Below are 23,932 nucleotides of genomic sequence, written 5' to 3' on the forward strand. Positions count from 1 at the left end.
ACAGAGGAGTAGGAATGGTCTGGAAGAGGTGATCCATGCTTGGGGTACTCACCTTTCCTCCATCCATCTATCCTTCCTTCAATCCATCCATCCATCCATCATTTACCATCCCTCCATCCACTCCTCCTCTCCTTCCTTCCACCAGCCAAGCTGTTTAGGGCACATGTGTGTGTGTGTGTTAGAGTGTTTTATGTTTTTTTATTTATTTTATTTGTTGAAGATGGAGAAGGGCTTTGGAGAGAGTGTGTGTGTGTGTTTGCACGTTTTGCCACCACAGAGAAAAAGGGAGAGTCCTCACAAAACATTGAAAAACAAAAAACAAGAAAACATCACAGACACAGATACACACACACAGACACACAGGTAGAGTACACGCTCTGTAACAGGCAGATGCAGACTGAGGAGAGAACTGGTTAGGATGGGATCTAGGGATCTGATGGGATCTGTTTGGGATAGGATCTAGGGATCTGATGGGATCTGTTTGGGATAGGATCTAGGGATCTGATGGGATCTGTTTGGGATAGGATCTAGGGATCAGTTGGGAGTGTCGGGGCCAAAGGAAGAGGTTCTCAATGCCACGCTATGTTTTTCTGTACTCCTTGTGATGTATTGCAACTCTTGTGAAAGGTCAGGACTAAAACAGGAGAGATCATGGCGTTTCATACCAGTTGAATTCAGTTGACTAGGAGGTTCCATGAGTGAGCAAAGGAGGTAGTGGACACCGACATGGACAAGCTGAAACCATGTACAGGCAGTTGGACAAGGCATACGTGAAGAAATTCAAGGTGGTCCACTAGACTGAGGGGAATGTGTGTGTGAGAGAAAGAGGGATGTGTGTGTGTGTGAGTGTGTGTGTGTGTGTGTGTGTGTGAGTGTGTGTGTGAGAGAGAGAGCGAGAAAGGGGGCAGTATTCTGGAGTTGGTGCCAAGGGAGATGTGAATGCCAGCAGGAGGAGGCAGTTAAAGTGAGTGCTGGTGCAATAAGGTGTAATAAGGAGGGGTTGGGGGGCGGTTTTGCTAACTCCACGAGCACGTCGACGATGGCGGCGGATAGACTGGGGTGGGGGGTGTTGGGGTTGGTGGAGGGGTGGGGTGTTTCAGGCGAAAACGGCGGAAGAGGAGTAGCTGTTCACTAGCAAAGGTAAAAAAAAAAAAAAAAAAAACTAAAAAAACATCCAAGATGGCAGCCAACGTTGAAACAGATCTGGTTGTGATCTGGTACGGATCTGCACCGGATTCAGCCAGAGCTGTTCCAGAGTTAGCCGATATCCAGGTGAGTCAGGCAGACGGGGGGGGGGGGGGGACGGGGGGGGGAGGAGGCAGGGGGTCCACATGGAGCCAAGCAGGTTTAACACCCCAGAATAACCTCACCAGCTCACTCGCTTCCTAAGAACACACAGGGGATTTCGCTCGCTTGCTTGCTAGCTTGTTCGTTCTTTCGCTCGCTCACACACCAGCGGACGGCCAGCAGGCGGCAGTTGGCAGCAGTCAGTCACACAGTCAGTCAGAAGCCGGGCTGAGGGCACACACTCAGAGTCGGGGGACCTCATGGGAGGTTGCCGTGGCGATCCAACATACCACCCCATAACCGTGGTCACACCAAAGCCCACGCAGGAAGTACAGAGGGGGTCAGGAGGGAGGTGTGTGTGGAGCAGGGGGAGGGGTCAGGGGTGGGGGGGTGTGAGGAGGATGGGAGCAGTTGTCAAGGCGCAGGCTCTGGTTGAGGGGGAGGTGAGACAGACGAGGGCAGGGTAGGAGGAGGAGGAGGTGGAGGAAGAAGGAGGAGGAGGAGGAGTCATGAGGTTGGCGGCACGGGGCTTGGTTGTTACCTGGGCGGTGAGAGACTTCCCTGGCGCGCTGGTTGGTGCAACGCTTAATTGCCTCCCCCACTTTTGCGTAACACAACGCATCCCGAGTCAGGCGGACCTATTGCAGCCGGGGACAGGGAGGTCAGTGGTGGTCATGTTACCAGGAGCACAGACCAGACAGCATGCCTCGGGCACAGGGCACAGAGAAAGGGACACATCCTTAATGCTACGGACGACGGGACACCCACGCATAAACCACACCAACAACCAGAACAGCAGGAGGTGGATGAGTGGGGGGGGGGGGGTTTTCGGGAGGGCAATCGCAGCTAGGAGCACAAACACAAAAAAAAGATAACTTTAGTGGCACATCTGTGTGTGTGTGTGTGTGTGCGCGAGTGGGTCTCCCCTTGAGCAAGAGGAACAGCCCGATTAATCTGAAGCAATGCACTTGTTTTCACAAAGGTGGAAAAACAGAGGCAAGCCAATGGCAGTGTTTGGTGCCTCCCTTAGGGCTGGCCTGTGTGGAGTGGCAAGACAGGAGCTCTAGTGTGTGTGTGCGTGTGTGTGTGTGTGGCGAGACAGGAGCTCTAGGTTTGCACGGCAGTTCGGAGGAAGGACCACTTTAAGGGTGTGGAGGAACCCCTAAAAAAGAGACACCCGCTACAGAATTTTGGCACTAGGAAGTATGTGTGTGTGTGTGTGTGTGAGTGTTCAGACAGACGAAAAGATGGCATAAAGGCAGGGAGAGAGAGAGAGAGACAGAGAGAGGGAAAGAGGGAGACAGAGAAGAGAGCGGGACCCCAGGGCGAGACTTACCCCATCAACCCCTTAGTAGGGGCGCGTGGGGAGGGTGGGATAGGGGAGGCTAGGGCTCATACAGGCCTGTCCTCTTCCTGTGATCACCCGAGAGTGTCCCGAAAGAGAGAGAGGCTTCTGGGGCATGTCACAAGAGAGGAGAGAGGGGAAGGGATGACACATGAACACGCTCCACCCAATCCTTTCTCTACCGCTAGACAAGCACTTTTTGTCATGTGTATGCGTGTGTGTAACACGGCCAACCCAATCCTTTTTGTCATGTGTAAGCGTGAGCGTTTTTTTTTATTATTATTATTCCTCAGAGGCAGACAGTCTGACATTAAAAGGTGACATTCATCAAGGAAGAATGTGTGTGTGTGTGTGTGTGTGTGTGTGTGCGGTCTGCTTAGGTGTAAAGAGTAGTGTGCCTTTGAAGGTTAGGAGGTGCAAACCCACAGGTAAGGAAAAGATGGAATACGGGCACACAGAATGAAGAAGGGAAAGAGGGATTTAAAGAGGGAGAGGAAGAACTGAGATGTATGAAAGAATGTAAAAGGAGAGATAATGAGTGTGAGAGAGAGAGAGAGAGAGAGAGAGAGAGAGAGAGAGAGAGAGAGAGAGAGAATGGAGAGGGAGGGAAGGAAGAGACTAGAGCTGTCTGGTTCAGTGAATGAGCAGCAATGGTAGTGAGAGTAAACTGAAAGAAACTGGTGTTAAAATCTCCCAACATGTCATATTTAATCTCATTCCACTGCATCACATTACAACTTAAAATGATAAAAAAAAAATCAGGCGAGGTTGTCCCTCACGTTTTTCACATTGATAAACTGCAGTCAGCACCTACAGTAGAAAAGAAAACAAAAAGAAAGACCTATTTACAACCCAGTACTAAGGCATCATTCACCATTAAGCATCTCCTGCCTGCTACGGGCTGGAGGTCAGAGACAGAGAAGACAGGTTCATTTTGGCCATGTACATAAATCACAAAGTGCTGCCCAGCTTCAACGCCACAGGCAAACAGGTCCACTAATCTAGACCGTTACAAAGACCTACAGTATTTAATCGGTTATGAAGTGTCCCTTCCTAGTTACAAAAACACAAAGACCAAAACAAGAAAGAGCAATAAAAGTTAAAGTGTTACAGACACAATGTTTAGAGATGCCACGTTGATTTAATTCCATCCTAAAAATGCACTAATGGCAGTATAGTGGTGGACTGCTGGCCAAAGTGGGAATACGGAACTCCAGTAAAAGCTCCCAAATACGTCCATACTCTCCTCTGATTGGCTGTCCCCTTGCACAAGGCTAATCTAGTAAACTATCCCTCAGTTATATTCTCTTCCGATTGGCTACCTCCTGAGAGTAACGTCCTCTGAACGGTTATGTTCTCTTCCGATTGGCTACCACGTGAGAGTAACCTTCTCTGAACGATCATGTTCTCTCCCGATTGGCTACCACGTGAGAGTAACCTTCTCTGAACGATTATGTTCTCTCCCGATTGGCTACCACGTGAGAGTAACCTCCTCTGAACGATTATGTTCTCTCCCGATTGGCTACCACGTGAGAGTAACCTTCTCTGAACGATTATGTTCTCTCCCGATTGGCTACCACGTGAGAGTAACCTTCTCTGAACGATTATGTTCTCTCCCGATTGGCTACCACGTGAGAGTAACCTCCTCTGAACGGTTATTGACTCCTACGCATGGGCTCCTTTGATTGGCTCCCCTTGGCCACACCTTCCATCTGACAGGCTTGCCACGCCCACCCCTGACTACCCTCTTCTCTCATAGGCTAAGCCCTGGCCGGTGAGGTGTAATGCACGAGGGAGAGTCACAGTGTCTTTCAGCATTTTGGTTGGTGGAGAGGACAGGTGTTCAGGGGGTGGGGGGGGGAGGGGGTTCAAGGAGGAGCTCTGTATTTAAAAGGGCAGCCGCAGCCCCCCAATGTTAAAGTTGTACAAATATATGCATGTGTGTGTCAGTTAAGCACTTGGAGCATTTCCCTTATATTTATATGTGTGTGTCTCTGCAACCGCCTTAAGCAAAGACGTCACACACACACACACACACACACACACACACACACACACACACACACTCATCACTTACTCATCACACACTGCATACACACTCTCCCACTAAACATGGCCAGAGTTTATGGCACATGAACACAAATAAAACAATAGAAGAACCATCTGAAGGCCCAACCTTGGTTCTGGATGTCACATGCTTTATCTCTGAAGAGGCTTCTTTTGTGAGGAAACTCACTCAGACAGAGACTCTCATAGTTCTCCGTTTCAAAAATGTGTCTTAAAAAAATCAAGTATCTTTCCTTGGTGACATTCATTAAACCGTCATGACTCCCCATGACTTCGAAATGTAAACCAGTACAAAATTCATGGCTGGTGGTTAGAGTGTTAGACATCGAAAACTAAGCTTTAGCACTCGTGCTACATGATCGTCCAACTTGGCGTGTTTACGCGCACAAGATGAAAACATTAAAAAAAAGGAAGAAAGAAAGACTAAAGAAAGAATAAAAAGGAGAGGGTAGAGTGTCTCCTACTTGCACTGGTACCAGAACCAAGGTCAGGGTCCAGTTTTTAAGTCAGAGAGGGCCCCAACCATTTTAACGCCCCAAGATACACACACAAACCTCTGCCCGCCCACACACACACAAGCATGCACACACGCACACAGAAAGTTATGAACATTCACAACATTAACATTACAGGCCCCCTCATACATACAAACACACATATAAACATGTATAGACCCACTATCACACACACACATACACTCCTTCATCCACACATACACAGCCAGTTTGCGGGTTCTAAGGGGATGGATGGGCGAGGTGGTGGGGAAGGTTTTGAGGGGGAAGAGGGGGTCAAAGATCAGAGGTCAAATGGGGGACTATCGGTAGGGGGTCTCGGGGGTGTGCAGCGGGCGCAGGAGCACGTCCTTGCGCGTCTGGGGCGCAGGAGGAGGCAGCGACAGCGACGGCGGCGGGGGCTCGTACAGGCGGTGGTGGTGGAGCTGTTGGTGCGGTGTGGCCATGGCAACGGCGGCGGCAGAGGCGACAACAGGAGGGGGGGGAGCAGAGATAGGGGCGGGGGGGGCGGGAGGAGGAGGGGGCATCGGCACTGGCCTGAGGGCGTCCAGGGTTGCCACGGCGGCCTGGTTGGGCACCGCGGCGGCGGCGTGGGCGGCAGCAGCGTGGGCGTGGGCGGCGGCGGCTGGCAGGGAGGTGAGGCCGGGGACTCCTGCCAGGGCGCCCGGGGGCGGGTAGGCGTACTGGTACTGGGGGTACTGCTGCAGCTGCTGGTAGTACTCACTGTAGTACCTGCACACAGAAAGAGCCAGAACACAGACACACACACACACACATTCATGCACACACACACACGCACAAACGCACACAGGTACACACACACACACACAGACAATGTAGACAATTACATAAATGAGCGCAAACATGCATAAACAACACATTGACACCAAGTACATTTACAGAAATACAGACAAACATACCCATTAATACATACAGACATATACACAAAAAAGGTTGTATGAAGATGTATTTTTAGAGCTTTAAAATATAAGACCTTCATGCCTTTGTGTTCACAATGAGTACTAAATAACATGCTGCCTTATCAGTAAGTTGTACTTCACATGGCCACCAGGGGGCCTGTGGGGAACAGTACACAGGAATGGTGAGTGGATGTGTTGGAGCTTTTGTGGGGCATAAATCATTACATTAGTATGACCAATATGACTTTAGAGATGAATAATCTGTTCATTATAACATACAAATTGACAGACTGATAGGTAGTTGAGCGGTGATAGCTCATTGAAGGTTCGTTAAACATTAAATTAAGTGCTATGAATGATCATCCATGATGGACTATCCAAACAAAGTGTTCTTCTGCGCGCTGACGCCATCTTATACGGTCTTTCTCGTCTTTCAAACCTCATCTGACATTTAGTCCCCTCCAGCTCTATATGCCCATGGCTGTGTAAACCCTACACATAATAACCTCATCTTCCACCAACCTGATTTAATGAAATAATGATGACATGCAGACATCAGGCTAATTATAGGTTGGTCTGATGGAACAATTACTAACAATTAGGCTAGTACCAATTAGTGGAGCATAACACTGAAAGTAGTGTGCAGGAGAGTTGTCCATCAACTTGGAGATTTGTTTTCAATATTATCATTTCATTAAAAACAGCACCCCAGGTGACGATAGACACCAGCAGACCTTTTCTATTTTCCATTTTAAAAAGGGGGGCTGAGTTGACGTCCTAAGACAAACACTAGGGGGCGCTTGGTGTGTGTGAGCGCATGAGGAGCCCTACCTGGCCATGGCTTCCTCCTGCTCCTGGGCGGCCTCCTCGGCCCGTCCGGCCGGCGTGGGCAGCAGGGCGCGGCGTTGTTTGGCCCGCTGGTACATGAAGGGCTTCATGACGGGGTCCGGCAGCAGCGGCCCGGCGGAGCGGCGGAGGGGGCTGCGGTCCCTCTCGGCCTTGGCGGCGGCACCGTGCTGCTCCGCCAGCATGTGCTGGCCCTGTGCCATGTAGTGCGCTCGCGCCGCCTCCAGGAGGGCGCCGTGGTCGGCCGCGCCCAGCGTGGCGTAGTGGCCCGGTGAGGTGGTGTACATCGCCGGGGCGAGCGTGTAACCCGGGTTGACTGCGGCAGCGGCAGCGTTCAGGTCCATACCCGGTGCAGCCATGAACACCGCGTTGGCCATGTGGGGCGCGTAGGCCATTTGGTGGCCGTAGCCGGCTGCGGCGGCGGCAGAGGCCAAGGCGTGATGCCCGCTGGTCATCTGGCCGTACGAGAAGGCGGGGCTCATGGTGCCGTACATCTGTGCGGCAGCCGCTGCGTTGAGGGCGGGGTTCATGGCGGCAGCAGCCGCCGCCTGATGATTGGCCATCTGGCCGTAGAGCGGATTAGCCACGCTGCCGTACACCTGGCTGGCGAGCGCCCCGTACACGGCCGGCGCCAACGCATTCCCCTCGGCGCGGGCGCCCGTCCCAGCGGTCAGTCCCGTCAGCGCCGCGTAGGTGGGGTCGAAGGTCGACGTGTTGTATACAGAGTTGTGCACGCTCTGCTGCACCTGCAGCGGTAGCCCGGCTGCCGCCGCCGCAGCCGCCGCCAGAACCGCTGCCTGGCTCTGGTACTGCTCCAGTGACGAGGCCTTGCCTGCCGGGCACTCGCCGGCGTAGTGGCCCTGCTTGCCGCAGCTGACGCAGGGGATCTTGCCCGTGGGCGCCTGCTTGTTGGGCTGCACCTTGGAGAGTTCCACGGAGAGGGGCCGTCCCTTGAAGGAGGTGCCGTGCAGCGCCTCGATGGCCTTCAGCGCGTCCTCCTTGTTCTCCATGTGCACGAAGGCGTATCCTGTGGAGGACGAAAGCCTGGCTGTCAGTGAGCACAGGAACACTAGTTAGACTCCCACACAGATGGCAACCCGCCCCAACAACAGACACATCCTATCCTCTCCCGTGCTCAACCCGCCCCAACAACAGACACATCCTATCCTATCCTGTGCTAAACCCGCCCCAACAACAGTCACATCCTATCCTATCCTGTGCTAAACACACACCCCGCCCCAACAACAGACACATCCTATCCTCTCCCGTGCTCAACCCGCCCCAACAACAGACACATCCTATCCTCTCCCGTGCTCAACCCGCCCCAACAACAGACACATCCTATCCTATCCTGTGCTAAACCCGCCCCAACAACAGACACATCCTATCCTGTGCTAAACACTACCCAGACTTTAGAACACTTAACACTCCAAGGAAGAATTGAAATTGAAATTTGGGAGTGCAAAAAAAGACACCACACCTGTTTCTATGCTTCTCTAATAAATCAATTACACATTGACATGCATTACCCATGAGACACATTTAAGCTTTCAAGCACTTAACAAGGGACCAAACAGCTATTTAGAGGCAATTATTTCCCAACTCTGTTGGTTTAAATGACCCAGAAGGGCAAGGTAGACATATTGAACACGTCAGCCAGGGCATGTCATATACAGTCAACTGACATACAACACTGCCCCTTCATGAAACACCACCACTCAAATCAATTCCACTGCTGATTTTTCCACAGAAAAAAAAAAGATCCAAATAATTGTTAACAATCGGTGGATTTCAAGTCATAACACTTGAATGTAGAATATATCCAGACAAATCGTGGTGGAATACAACGATAACACATCAATTGACAAGTTATTCGAGTCAAATGTCCAGGTTTTAACTTTGCTGTGATAACTGAACTACTCCTTCCAGGAGACCCAGCTCTAAGAGTATCAGAATGGATCTGTGACCTATTCGAATGAGTTTAAAAGGGGGAGTGCCAAGGTCTCGGCAGACAGACAACTGTTCATGCCTCCTGCCTTCTCATTGGAATGTGAGGAGAACTGTAGCCCTCCACTCAAAGTGTAGAATGGCTGGACTTAATGAGAACATGAAGCCACAAGTAGACCTCCACTCAAAGTTAAAAATGGCTGGACTTAATCAGGGGGGCGGGGGTGGGGCTGCAAGGGTTGAGCCTCTAATGAGGTTTTGGCAAACAAAAAAACTTTTTTATTGTCCTGCAAATTGAGAATGTTTAGAGGCATGCCCTCTGGCTAACACCGCCTCAATCATTTAACAGGCAGGCTGGGCCTGAATGTGGCGTGACAAACCTTAAAATGATCTTTAATCTTACAATAATACACCACATTAATGTAATAATAATAAATACAGCACACTAACATTCCTGCAGAGCGGGTTAACGCTCCGGACTTTTGTAGCTAGATGTAGACTGATACTCTTCACTGAACTAGTAATAAGTGTGGTGAGAGAAACATTCTTTTCAACAAGTACTTTCTACCAGAACTAGTATTGTTTATAACTTCTAGCGTAGACGAAGCCTTTTTGCCAGAACTAGTATTGTTTATAACTAGTATTCTTTATAACTTCTAGCGTAGACTTGGATCTTGGATTATCTCGTTTGCCGTGTTCTGAATGTTCAGCTATTAATCTGCAGATTGATGACAGGAGCTAGCAGCACCTACATGATCTACATGTACCGCAACAACAACAGTCAAGTCAACGTCTACTCAGCGTAGGGCTGTTAAGAGGGACCAGAAGGGAACGACCCTAACTGGAAGCACTATAGGAAGAACTATAGTGAGGTGAAGACATCACGGTGTTTGCCCTGCCTTCAGCTGTCCTGAGCTTTTTATAGAGACCTCCCTCAGTCAGGCCCAGAGACAGGCTGGCTACACACTAGCCTCCAGACGCTAACACCCCCTCCTTGTCCCCCCCCCCCACACACACACACACACCTTCTCCCCCCATGACACCCCCTCTAGTTTCAAACTGCAACGCCCGGAGCCATGACTGACGTTCCTGTCTCACTAATTCCCCAAATCCGATCCTTTAGCCTCGAGCCTTCCCCCCTAACCCCTCCATGGCTCATCTGCCGGGCATGATGGAAGTTTGACTCTAGGTGTGGTGAGTAAGCAGACAGGCCGGGCAGGCTGAGCAGGCTGGCGGAGCAGGCCAGCGATCAGAGTGACGGCGCCCTGATGGATGGCACAGCGTGGGCCTCGGGCTTTAAGGAGCTCTGGGGCCAGGAGAGGGGGGGAATCTCCTTTTTATTTTTGGCATCATTCTCCTGACACTCAACAAGGGGGAGCGCTACGCTGGCAAGCCGTTTGAGCAAGGACTCTGCTCTGCAGAGAGGGGGCATGAGTGTGTGTGTGTGTGTGTGTGTGTGTGTGTTTGTGTTTGTGGTTGGGAAATCTCTCTCTATTAAAATCTCTCCACTATAAATGTTAAATTGGACCTAAAAGACCCAGCAGTTCCATAAGATGCTACAGCCTATAGCAGAAAAAGGTCTGCGCCATAGTTAAATTGTGCTTGAGTTCTTGAACCTTCCCAAGGCCAACAGGCGGACCTCACATCAGTCTACTATCGTAAGAGGCCATTTAATGATTTACTAGCGGCGATATCTCCGCAGGCAATAGCAAGATGGCTTGCTCTTATCGACAACCCATAGATACAGCTCTCTGTCATTTTCATCTACTTTTTTAAGAAAGATCTAGGTCGTCAACAATGAAGACAAACATTTTGCGGTTTCCAACCCCAACCCCCTCTGGTGCTTTATCAACCACACCTTTAAAAACCCTCTAAAGATCCTCAGCCCCATCCCCTCCTGTGTCTTATCCACCACACCTCTAAACACCCTCTCAAGATCCTCACCTTTGACTTTGTCACACTCAAGCACTTTGCCGAAGGTCTGGAAAAGCTCCTGGAGATCTTCAGTGGTGCACATGCCGCTCAGGTTGCCCACGAACACCTTGGTGGAGTGCAGCGGGCGCCCGCGCGACTCCTCCACCACCAGGTTGCGCCCGCGGAACTCGCGCCCGTTGAGCTCGCGGATGGCGCGCTCCGCAGCGCCCTGGCCGGCCAGGTGCACAAAGGCAAACTGGCGCAGGACGCTGCAGCTGACCACCTGGCCGTACGACTCGAAGATGGCCGACAGCTCCTCCTGGCTGGTGTCCAGCGGCAGGTTGCCCACGAAGAGCTTCACCGTGTGGCTCTTTTCCATCGCTCTAAGAGAGGCACATGTGGAGAAAGAGTAAGCGAGGGGCAGATCCTTGAATGGTATAGGAAGAGTTAGAGGGGCAGATCCCTGACTGACTGTGAGAGGAAGAGTTAGCGAGGGGCAGATCCCTGACTGACTGTTAGAGGAAGAGGAAGAGTTAGCGAGGGGCAGATCCCTGACTGACTGTTAGAGGAAAAGGAAGCAAGGGGCAGATCCCTGACTGACTGTTAGAGGAAGAGTTAGCGAGGGGCAGACTCTGGTAGGGAAACATACTGGTAGAGATAGAAAGCTAGAGGAGGGAGGGAGTGGGGGGTTTGACAATAGACAAGAAGGGACAACCATAAAGTAGACAGGGAGGTAGAGAAAGAGAGAGAACGAAGAACAGTGAGAGACAGGAGAAGGTGACATAGCAGTGATTGAAAGACATGCACAAGGAGGAATTTAGCAACAGAGATAGAGAATGGAGGGGGGGTTGAAATATTTGAAAGGGCAACCAGGTGAAGTAAAGGAGTTTTCGTACAGACACAAATGGAAACAAACAGACAATGGAACATTGACTGAATCAAAAGATAGCAGTGCAGAAGCTGAACACTTCCAGGGGAAGAGAGAGCACAACATTTGACACAAAGACAGTTTTTTTTTTTCCAAACAAGACAGTTAAACAACTTCACCAGGCTGGAGGCTGGCAGGGTGTTTTATTTTTTTTTTATGTCTATTGAATACAAGGCAATGCCTGTCCTCTCAAGGTATTTATGTGCTTCAGTCCATTGTTCTAATTAAATTAGACCCACGATATAATATAGCCAACACTGGGATTTCCTATTGAGGAATGTGCTTATTAGAAGTTGTACACAAACAAAATACCGTCATATATTCATGTTTCCAAGCAGCCGTGCGTAGCGTTTACATGCTATTCATGCTAACAGGAACAACTGCACGCAAAGCACTCTTCTTTTTTTTAATGAGGGATAGGTTAATTATCAATTCATAAAGGATGACGGCCTTCATTGAGGTAATTTACGGCGCACATCCCTCCTCGAGTGGAGTTAATGACTCATGGCCAAAGATCCAAAGATAACGATAGTTCTGCTACAGTTTAACAATACAATGGAATGATAACCACGGACTCATCTTCGGCAGCCTGATCTGATGACGCAGCAGGCAGAAAGCAAACACGTTGCTTCGTTCATTCGTGGCCAATGGAGTCTAAATAAATTGGCACAATATTGGCGAATAACGTCAATGACACAAACACCATTCACTGAAAATACGGTGAATAACAGCTGTGCCTGCGGCAAACTAAAGAATGCTGGTAAAATAGGGCTGCCTCGGCAGTCTATTGATATCCTGCTGGCGTCGACAACTCGCTGGGAGCCACGACCAGCATAGCTTAACTGGGGTAGCCTATGTGGTGGAGCAACAAGAGAGTTGGGGAGTGATTTTACTTAGCATGTGTTAAAATTGCCACATCTTCGAGCGCGACACAGGAACAATAGATGAGCTACCGAGTAATCGTCGCAAAACCAGCAACATACTGTAGCAGCAACATTGTAGCATTCCTTTCCAAACAGGTTTTTTTCTCTCGGGTTAAACAACTGGATGAGTCATCTAGTAAAAACAAGATTTGGGGTATCATGACTTCCCGATCTCTATGTATCGCTTAACGATGTAGCGGCGCATTACACCCTGGTTTGCTAAATGTACAACAGACACATCCCCGTGCCTAAACATTCTTTAGGACTGTTTTCGGTTTTAACACAGTATATAACACATGAATACAGACAAAAATGGGGAGGAACACAAAACCTTCCATCTTACCTAAGCGGTGTAGGCTCTCAAAATGGTCGGCTCACTTCCGTTCTTTCGAAAGACAGGCATTCCTTACCAATGAGAAATGACTGAGGCGCGACACAGCCGAAGTCCAGCTGTCGCTTACTCACCGCTGGTATAACGAGTGTATTTAGATCATCGCACTCTACGAAGACACTTTTCATTTAATTGTTATGCAAGCAGATTACCAATTTGACACAGAGTAACATTATTAATATTGGGGAGATTTTGCTACATATGTAGCATGTTAAAGCCTACCGTAGCCCGTATTAAAGCATATGCTTATTTAATGTGAAATGGCCTAAGCACTGTTATGTACAAAGGGACATGCTGGTTGGCAAATATTCATTTATTGATAAAATATAGCCTACAATCACAAAGCATCCTCATGAATTACAAAAAAATGACACTTCATTATGGTACAGCTTGTGCGTTATCATGTTCATTGTAAACAAATCAATTGCTCTTTCTGACTGCCTGGGAGATTTGAGAATTAGACTAGGAAAAAATTACAAATGGAACCCAAACCAAGCCCCCTGTTTGATCACCTATGCAGTCAGACACAGACCAAGTTTTATCTCTCAGTAGGATATAAGGAACATGTATACTTTTTCAACATTCTCCACGTTTGAGGAGGTTCAGGAGGTTCTTTTATTCTACCAAACATATATACTATTAAATGGCATCCTGAAACCATGCAGTTTTAAACCCTCGCCCCCTTCTTCTCTTTTGGTTTGCATTACAACATTCTGAGAGCGCAAACATCTGGACTTGGTTATGAAGCACAAGTCCTTTCTCTAGTCTCCCAGGGAACTACAAGACCAAGGGAGAGATCCACATAATTGGCAGAAAAGAAAAAAAAAAGTTATGGGGATTTTGAAGCTACACAGCAGCAAATCACTCCACTCTCTCTTACAAACACGCGCACACACACACACATGTACACAAGTACACACACACACACACGCACACACACAGAAGCAGAGAGAGCGAGTGAGCTAACGAGCCAGAGAAATGTTTCGGCCAGTTTTTTCACATGGAAATGAGTGCCCATAGTGGAGTTTAAAGAGCAGCCCTTCTGAGAGGAATGCGATGCTTTAAAGAGAAGTCCTTCCGAGAGGAACGCAGTGCTTTAGGCCATACGGAAACCCAGACATAGAAAACTCTCTCCTATCCGCTAAGACACTCTGTGGTCAGTCACCACTCATTCACATCAGTGCAACTTCAGTTTAGTTTGTCTTCATTGGTCAGTCGCTGATCAGTCTCTCTCACCAAGCCAATTTTCTATCATGTCGCATAAAGCCCCATTGTTTTATTAGCCCAGAAAGGCAGGGAGTTCTTGTTGCCATTGGTTACTAAAATGTAATATTATAACAAAACACTAACAAGGCCTCACAGTCTTCTTAAGTATTAATATGTATATATATATAATTATACTATACAATAGCATTTTTTGGTTTTAATGAAACATAATGATATGGTGAGGTGAGAGGTCACAGGTTAGCACTAGGGGGGTCAGGGTTCTGGCGACCTTTCCCTGCGATGGGGCGGTCCCTCTCCTCCCAAAGGGTGACGCCGTCGCAAGCGCAGATCTTTTTGGTGTTCTGGAACAGGCTGGCAGAGCGGGCGATGATGCCACAGGCCAATCTGAATGACACACACAAACACATACACACAGACACACAGACACACACATAACACACAACACAGACACACACACAGACACACACGTAGAGAGTTAGGCATTTCAAGATCAAGTAAAACATGATCACAGTTTGTATTTATATCACTTCTTTGCATAGGACTGGAAATAAAACTGACTCTGATTCAGAAATGTGAATTTTTAATGATATTCGACGTTAGGTTTAATGAGTTTGCCCTGTCAGTAGTCTTTCAAGTCCCTCTCTGATTTTTTACCCTTAACTACCCTTCTTGGTAATGAGCAGTGCATGTGTGTGTGTATGTGTGTGTGTGTGTGTGTGTGTGTGTGTGTGTTTGTGTGTGTGTGTGATTTATGACCCTAAACTACCCTTCTTGGTAAAGAGCAGTGCATGGTGTCATGGTCTCATGGACTCATAGCACGCAGCATGCAAGCTGATGAAGGGTTTTACAGGGGAACATCTCAGGTATGTGTGTGTGTGTGTGTGTGTGTGTGTTTTCCATGGTCAGAGAGGTCATTGGTCAAATATGTGCCAGACAGAGCAGAAGGCAGTCTGGGAAAGTGTAATGTCCACAAACAAGTATGCACACGCACACATGTGTGCACAAACACACGCACGCATGCATGCACGCACGTCACACATGCACACTGCCCATACCTCTCTCCTGAGTTCCCTGTGACCTTGGATAAGGGGTGATCCGCTTTTCCAAGGTCATCTTCTCCTGCATCCACCACCAGAGATCGACCAATAACATCCCAGACCTGAAAAAGACAACAGCCAATCACACACCATATTGAGGATGCCACTCAGAGAATTAGCCAATCATTATCAGGAACACATGAATCATTGACACAGCCAGAGCTGAGGCTACGCAGAAAGCTTGGCCTCTACCAATCAAACATGTTCATTGCTTTTATTGATTTCTTTTTTTTTCTTTCTTTTCTTCACTTCTGCCTGAGGAGCACAGCAGGTGGTAGTATTTTGAAGGAAAATTATAATTGTATAAGCTTTTGTGTTTTCCTTCAGTGCTTGTGTCTCGGCGTAGGATTGAACTGTTTTTCTCCCCCCAGAGGGGCGGGTTTGGACTCTTCCACCCACAATATAATTCAATACAGCAGACATAAAACTGCATTTTATCTGCTTCTCTGTGTGTGTGTGTGTGTGTGTGTGTGTCTCTATGTGTTCGATACAGCCAACATAAAACTGCATATTATCTGTGTGTGTGTGTGTGCGTGTGTGTTTGTGTGTGTGTGTGTGTCTGTGTGTCTGTGTGTGTCTCTATGTGTACAATACAGCCAACATAAAACTGCATATTATCTGGTTCTGTGTGTGTGTGTGTGTGTGTGTGTGTGTGTGTGTGTGTAATTCAATACATCCAACATAAAACTGCATATTACAGCCAACATAAAACTGCATATTATCTGGTTCTGTGTGTGTGTGTGTGTGTGTGTGTGTGTGTGTGTGTGTGTGTGTGTGTGTGTAATTCAATACATCCAACATAAAACTGCATATTATCTGCTTCTCTTGCACCTACAAGGGATCTTTTGTTTTCAAGCATGCAGGGGAACGCATCAGGAATGCCCCTGACTTAAGGAGAACAAGATCGATTTCTAGACATTGTGTGTGTCTGTGTGTGTGTGTGTGTGTGTGCGTGTGTGTGTGTGTGGTTGTGTGTGTGTGTGAGTTAATGTTAATGTATGTCTCTACCCTTAGCAATGTTTGCGTGGGTATATGAATGAGAATGTATGTTTTATCTTCAGCTCTGTGCATGTGTCTACCCTGGAGCAATGTTTGTACATGTATATGTGCTTACACATTAACTTTCACTGTGTGTGTGTGTGTGTGTGTGTATGTGTGTATGTGTGTATGTGTCTGTGTGTGTGTGTGTGTGTATCTGTTACCTTCAGTTGTGTGTCCTCCAGGCGGAAGGAAGCCCTACCATCAGGTCCTGCCAGGATGTTGCCCAGGTCCCCCACGTGCTGCAGGACAGAGTGCACACAGCTCAACAACATGGCCGTCTGACAGAGAGCACACAGCTCAACACCATGGCCGTCTCACAGAGAGCACACAGCTCAACACCATGGCCTTCACACAGAGAGCACACAGCTCAACAACATGGCCGTCTCACAGAGACACACAGCTCAACACCATGGCCGTCTCACAGAGAGCACACAGCTCAACAACATGGCCGTCTGACAGAGCGCACACAGCTCAACACCATGGCCGTCTCACAGAGAGCACACAGCTCAACAACATGGCCGCCTGACAGAGAGCACACAGCTCAACAACATGGCCGCCTGACAGAGCGCACACAGCTCAACACCATGGCCGTCTGACAGAGAACGCACAGCTCAACAAGATGGCCGCCTGACAGAGAGACACACAGCTCAACAACATGGGCGTCTCAGAGAGACACACAGCTCAACAACACGGGCGTCTCACACAGAGAGCACACAGCTCAACAACACGGGCGTCTCACACAGAGAGCACACAGCTCAACAACATGGCCGTCTCACAGAGAGCACACAGCTCAACAACATGGCCGTCTCACAGAGAGCGTACTCATCAGACCACAGAACATTCTTCCACATTCCTTTTGGCGACTGTAGATGATATTTGATATGAGTTTTTTTCAATAGTGGCTCTCTTCCATAAAGCTTTGATTGCCGAAGAACGTGGGCAACAGTTCTTGTATGTAGAGTCTCTCCCATCTCAGCTGCTGAAGCTTGTAACTCCTTTAGATTGGTCATAGGTGTCTTGGTGGCCTTTCTTACTAGTCTCCTTCTTGCACGGTCACTCAGTTTGTGGACCTGCCAGACACAGGTGTCGATATTAGGCTTAGAAGTTTGAGGACTTTTCATTTAAGTTTTAGTTTCCTTTGGTTTTTTCAGTCTTACAATCAATTGTCCAGGTAGAAATCCTCATCGTGATTATTGTTTTATTTTAACTGTTTGGAGAAAATCATGCTGATTATCATGCTGATAATTGTCTTACTCTTTTTTTTTTAAATAAATGCTTTTGAAAAGCATAATGTTTTGCTTTTGCTACTGGAAAGATAAAATAGTATTAAGTGTATGAACTCTAGATGATAAAGATAAAATAGTATTAAGTGTATGGACTCTAGATGATAACAAAAAAATTGCATTAAGTGTATGAACTCTAGATGATTAATACCATGATATAATACTTAAGACCTGGGACCGTATTCACAAAGAATCTTAGGGCTAAAAGTAGCTCATAAGTGGCGAATTTAGGAGAAACTCCTAAAAATAATGGGCGTGTCAGTCTTAAATTTAGGACTCCTATTTTTTTTTACTAAGAGCAATTCACAAAGTATTTTATCCCTAAAAGTAGCACCTAAGTCTAAGACAGCTTAAAACTCCTCATGAGGACTCCTAAGTCACTAAGACTTATTCACAAAAAATCGTAAGATGGCTGCAGCCGACTTGGAATTGATAAAAGACATTGCTTGAACCGTGAAGGTATTAATATTGTCGTAGAATTAGCGCGGGACGCAATGACGCCTTTAAACAACGATGTGTCCCGAAGTGAAATGTTTGGAAACATAAAGATAGCCTATTTGGCTTCGCGGAAAACGCAAATGACGACACTGGGATATCATCAGTCAGCCGTTTAATTCATCAAACTATCAACGCACTGTAGACCCCACATCATCGAACAGTTTATCCAGTTGCCTTTGGACAATCTATTACACAAGATCAAAGTAAATTCCATGGCGATCGCAGGAATATCCAGTGACGGTACACACATTACAATAATTGCCCCATCAAAAGATGAGGACGTTTTCGTCCACCGTGGCCTGGATGTACAGATGACTCGTGCATTTCAACAGAGAGCGGTCTGCAGCAGGTTTTTGAGAACTTACCAGCTGGATGCCGCTGGGGTGACAGTGGCTATTGGTCCTGGGACCAGTAGGCTTTCGCTTAGGCGACGTTTCACGTTCGTTTCGCTTTGATCAATTAAGATTGGAGGGCTTGAAGGGCCGTGCTGATATTTGAAGTGGTCAAGGGCTGGAAATATAATAGCCTAACAGTTTGCTGGGTGCTTTCTATTTCTCTTAACGTGCAAAGTGTCATTCCCGTTGGATGCACAAACTTGTCATCACGCGTGTGCATTCTGCTAACTGCACTGTCCATAACTATTTAATATGACTTAATTTGAAGCCTAGGTTATTCTCTTATTTTCAGTTGATATAGTGGGATTGTTAGAGGGACGTCACAAATTAGTTTTTAATGAGAGAGCCTGTCAACAACCAATCACCGTCCTCACCACTTCTAAACTCGTGCATGAGCATCGATGTCATCCATAGTAACGGTGCTTTTATCCTAAGCTTAGGAGTTTGTATTATCCTTAGTATGCACTGCAAAAATGCTTTTCTAACCTAGTGTTATTACTCTTATATTGAGATGAAAAAATCTAGTTGGTCTTGTTTCTAGCTAAATTGAACTTACCTAGTGCTCTTTGGTAAGGTTATTTTTGCCTATTTCAAGCAAATATTACTTAACAAGCCAAATTTGCTTAACGCACTGGCAGCCAAATTTGCTTGTTTTAAGCAAAATCTGGTAAGCACTAGGTAAGTTCAATTTAGCTAGAAACAAGACCAACTAGATTTTTTTCATCTCAATATAAGAGTAATAACACTAGGTTAGAAAAGCATTTTTGCAGTGTGAGTAGGTCTCAGAGGCGTTGTGAATCACTTTTAAGAAATTACTCCTACGTAAAATGTTTTAGCGCGAGTTAGGAGCACTCTTAGTGGTAAGATAAAAAGCTTTGTGAATACGGCCCCTGAGCACTATCCAGTGCACTTCATTGCAATTTCACATCGACAGAAAATCTATGAACTGTCCTTGTCCTCTGACTGACTCGTGAATCGCTTGAGTTCATTCATGTCCAACTGGAGTGTTTTCAAGAACGCACACGGCTCACAGAAACCCTTTAATCACATCCTTTTCAACTGACACCCTACCTTTTATATCCCACAATCACAGTGGCAGCACAGTGTCTTTGAAAAAGCTGAGTGGGGAGGCAACCATACCCTCTCAGAGTCCTGCGGGCCTGTGTGTGTGTGTGTGTGAGTGTGTGTGTGTGTGTGTGTGTGCGTACCCTCTCAGAGTCCTCCGGGCCACCATGGTGTTTCCCATGGGGGTTGTAGTGCTCTCCACAGCTGGGGGGGGCAGAAAGGAGAGGGGAAGAGATTGCAGTGATTAACCTCTTCATGAGACCTTTCAGCGGAGAGAGCGGATTCAGCCTGCTTCAAAGGCTCCCATTGTTCTCCAACAAACTCAAAATCCAAGAAAATGCTGCGATTTCATCCTATTAGGGGCGAGTGTGTGTGAGTGTGTGTGTGTGTGCGCGTGTGTGCGCGTGTATATGTGTGTGTGTGTGTGATCGAGAAGAGAGATTACAGGGTGTGTAAGTCTGAGTTTGTACATTTATGAGCGATACAAGTTTGTGTGTGTGTGTGTGTGTGTGTGTAGGTGTGTGTGTGTGCGCGTGCGTGCGTGCGTGCATGTGTGGGCGTGTGTGTGTGGGCGTGTGTGTGTGTGTGTGTGTACACCAGTGGGTATACTGAAGGGGAAAGGGGAGATAACCTTCAGCTTTAAAGTTAAGCTGGGAAATCCGGTTAGAAATCCTCTTAAACTAATCAATTCTCTTCCTAACTCACTTCTCCAAAAGGAGGTGATGAAATCTGATGCAGTCCTAATGTATGGTGTGTGTGTGTGTGTGTGTGTGTGTGTGTGTGTGTGTGTGTGTAAGTGAGAGAGAGCGAGAGAGAGAGCACTTTTCTGTGTTAGTGTTTTTAGACATTTGACACATAAAATGTAGAGTGTTTTGTTTACAAAGGGGATATTTGTGTGGCTAACACATGCATGCATACATATTCACTGACTGGGCCATTGTGAATTCATTACACTACTGTATGTGAGTGGGTTTCTGACAGAGCGTGTGTGTGTGTGTGTGTGTGTGTGTGTGTGTGTGTGTGTGTGTGTGTGTGTGTGTGTGTGTGTGTGTGTGTGTGTATGTGTGTGTGTGTGTGTTGAATGGTATGCCAGAGAGTGTGGGGGACAATGATGTAAATGGCAGAATACATCAGAAATAAATATCATTGGAGGTCTATCAGTTCAACATGGAGCAACACTCATTCACCATAGACACTCAGTTACCATAGACACTTAGGACCTTATTTACTAACAGGATTGCGCCCATTTGAGGCGTTAAATAGTGCGTAAAGACATAAAACCGTATTACCAAAGGAGGCGCACTTGAGTAAAAGCGCAGATTACCGCTGCTGGGATAGTATAAGGGAAAGTAGGTGTTCGTCGCAAAGACATGGGAGGAGACGCATAAAGTGTGCCTAATTATGTATTTGTAGCGAAACAAATGTTTTAGCAAGACATATCAGCTGCTAAATGGAAACGATGTGCCTGCGGGAATCAGAAATATATATCATTTTAAATGTTCATATTTTATATATAATTTAATATAGGCATATACCACATTGTTCCACCAGCTAGCTGTTTGCCCTCAGTAACCATAGATACTCAGTAACCACAGATACTCAGTAACCATAGACACTCAGTAACCATAGACACTCGTCTTCTCCTGCAATGTGAGGTCTGGTCCTGTACCTCCACTACATCCATCATTCTAAGAACTACAGTTCAATGCTCACCACTGTTCACCACAAGGTGGTCTGAGGCAGTCCTTCTTACAAGGATTACACACGTAGGTCTTGATGAACAAGTGAACAAGTTCATTCCTGCTCTGTAGACTTGTGGGGTGTGAACATATTAAGACTGTGACATATGTTCGAGGTTAAAGCCAGTGTTACTTTTTTGTTTGCCAAATCTGTTGTTAAATGTTTATAAGATTGTGCCAAACTTAATCAAATTTGAGTTTATAAAACTGTTTCAGAATTTAAAAAAATAGTAGACTTATATATTTATTTGATGGTACCTTTTATTTTGAATATTTCCCAGGTCACCATCCCCTCCACAGCCATTGGGGATACAAACTAAATTACATAACGTCTGAGAGTAAAAGAAAAATGTATCTTTAAAACTATAATAATCTAATTATAAATTATAAAGTATAAATCTCTTTCTAGCTGCTTCCCCAATGTCTCTCCTAATGGTACTACCTAGCAGGATATCTTTACATTTATCTCGTCTAATGGTGACACACGTAGAGCAGAAGAAGCTCATTAGGTTCTCTGTGGAAGCACTTGTCAGCCAATCAGACTTGTTGACTACAGTTTCAAGTCTATATGTGCCTCTTAACATGCCAATTAACACAGAAGAACATTTCTATTTCCGACATTCAGCTATAATGATTAAGATCACACTTGTGTGTGTGTGTGTGTGAGTGATGAGTGGGACAGAGAGAGAAAAATAGGTGTGTGTGTTTGTGTGTGTGTGTGTCTGAAGCAGTGCACATAATTATTCATACTATGTGTGGTGTGTGCATCAGTTCAACAAGGTAGTTTATGTGTGTGTATGTGTGTGTGTTTGTATGGATGTGTGTGTGTCTGTGTCTGTGTGTCTGTGTGTCTGTGTGTCTGTGTGTCTGTGTGTCTGTGTGTCTGTGTGTCTGTGTGTCTGTGTGTCTGTGTGTCTGTGTGTCTGTGTGTCTGTGTGTCTGTGTGTCTGTGTGTGTGTGTTTCTGTGTGTGTGTTTCTGTGTGTGTGTGTGTGTGTGTGTGTGTGTGTGTCTGTGTCTGTGTGTACCTGAAGCAGTCGTTGGTCAGGTCTCCCAGGTGATGCACGTGGAGGCCGTGTGGGCCGGGCTTCAGGCCGTCTATGGTTCCGTCTATGAGGCACCGCTCCGGGGACAGCTGCAGCATCCTCACCACACCCTGCACCATCCCACAGCCAGACAGCATGGCCACCGCTGAGCCCAGGTCTGACACACACACACACACCGAACACACACACACACACACACACACACACACACACACACACACACACACACACACACTCACACACACACACACACACACACACATATACACACACACACACACACACACACACACAGACACACACAATACACACACACACACAAGTTAGTGCTCCTTCTATGTCGAGGAAGAAACAACACAAGCCAGATAAGAGCTCACCTACGTATTCTGCCTTCGTCGTGTTTAGCTTTAGTCTGGCCATTACCAGCCTGTGACTCCATTTCATTCCGTCTTTCAGTCTGGCAAAACGCTATGCATTTTCGTTTCCGAGATGAGCGGGTGCTTAGCTTGAGGTTTAAAATCATTGGAGTTCCCTTAACCAATCAGCAACGTTTAGTAAGCATTCGGTAGATTAAACTCTTCCCAAAGCCAGTTGGGAGAAGAGCTACGACGTCCTTTCCAATCATAAAACTTACAAGAAAATACTCTTGTTCTCCTTTTAATTTTCTGATGTTCTCGAGAGTTGAGACAACTTTTCCGATAGCTTTTCGTGTCTTTTCCTCCAAGGCGAGTTTTGCGTCACTGCTCTAAACTGTTCGCTGATTGGTCCTACAGAATTTTGAGTCCTGGAGACGATTGTTAACGGGGTTGGGCCAGACTGAGTATGAGCTTGAAATCAATTCAGGCGGAAATACGTAGGCTGGTGTCACCAGGCTAGTTTAGCTTGGCTTTTGGCCAACTCTAGAGCTCACTAGAAACACTCTCCACTTCAAACAGAGAACAAACCCCAGAGCAAGAGAGGGCTCTTGAGAGTATAACAGCCCTCAAAGCATGGGTTCTCCTCTGCATTCTCAACCCCCCAGACAGCCCTCAAAGCATGGGTTCTCCTCTGCATTCTCAACCCCCCAGACAGCCCTCAAAGCATGGGTTCTCCTCTGCATTCTCAACCCCCCAGACAGCCCTCAAAGCATGGGTTCTCCTCTGCATTCTCCACCCCCCCAGACAGCCCTCAAAGCATGGGTTCTCCTCTGCATTCTCCATCCCCCAGACAGCCCTCAAAGCATGGGTTCTCCTCTGCATTCTCCACCCCCCCAGACAGCCCTCAAAGCATGGGTTCTCCTCTGCATTCTCCATCCCCCAGACAGCCCTCAAAGCATGGGTTCTCCTCTGCATTCTCCACCCCCCCAGACAGCCCTCAAAGCATGGGTTCTCCTCTGCATTCTCCATCCCCCAGACAGCCCTCAAAGCATGGGTTCTCCTCTGCATTCTCAACCCCCCAGACAGCCCTCAAAGCATGGGTTCTC

The 23,932-nt window shown here is 47.2% G+C and overlaps 2 protein-coding genes across 3 annotated transcripts in view; both read right to left on the minus strand.

Annotated features, from left to right (window-relative positions):
- Nucleotides 1–1,371: 1,371 nt before the first annotated feature.
- On the minus strand, nucleotides 1,372–11,217 carry rbm14b (RNA binding motif protein 14b; the record flags this gene model as incomplete). 2 transcript variants are annotated; one of them, XM_080859977.1, is made up of 3 exons in its annotated part: nucleotides 1,372–5,943; nucleotides 6,963–8,004; nucleotides 10,869–11,217. In XM_080859977.1, 3 exons carry the CDS (start codon nucleotides 11,215–11,217, stop codon nucleotides 5,514–5,516), a joined length of 1,821 nt encoding a protein of 606 aa, XP_080716103.1. In that variant the 3' UTR covers nucleotides 1,372–5,513. The 2 variants fall into 2 exon arrangements, with proteins under 2 accessions (XP_080716103.1, XP_080716102.1); XM_080859976.1 differs by having other exon boundaries at nucleotides 6,963–8,025.
- A 2,250-nt stretch (nucleotides 11,218–13,467) lies between these two features.
- Nucleotides 13,468–23,932, minus strand: part of ccs (copper chaperone for superoxide dismutase) — a gene marked incomplete at its 5' end in the record, with an annotated part of 12,160 nt that continues 1,695 nt past the window's right edge. The window contains 5 exons of the mRNA XM_080859933.1: nucleotides 13,468–14,691; nucleotides 15,363–15,466; nucleotides 16,607–16,684; nucleotides 19,830–19,890; nucleotides 22,453–22,627. Of these exons, the coding sequence (XP_080716059.1) occupies nucleotides 14,538–14,691; nucleotides 15,363–15,466; nucleotides 16,607–16,684; nucleotides 19,830–19,890; nucleotides 22,453–22,627 (572 nt within the window). The 3' untranslated portion in view covers nucleotides 13,468–14,537. The remainder of the gene's footprint in view (nucleotides 14,692–15,362; nucleotides 15,467–16,606; nucleotides 16,685–19,829; nucleotides 19,891–22,452; nucleotides 22,628–23,932) is intronic.

This window comes from Sprattus sprattus (assembly GCF_963457725.1).
Source record: "Sprattus sprattus genome assembly, chromosome: 21".
Lineage (NCBI taxonomy): Eukaryota > Metazoa > Chordata > Actinopteri > Clupeiformes > Clupeidae > Sprattus > Sprattus sprattus.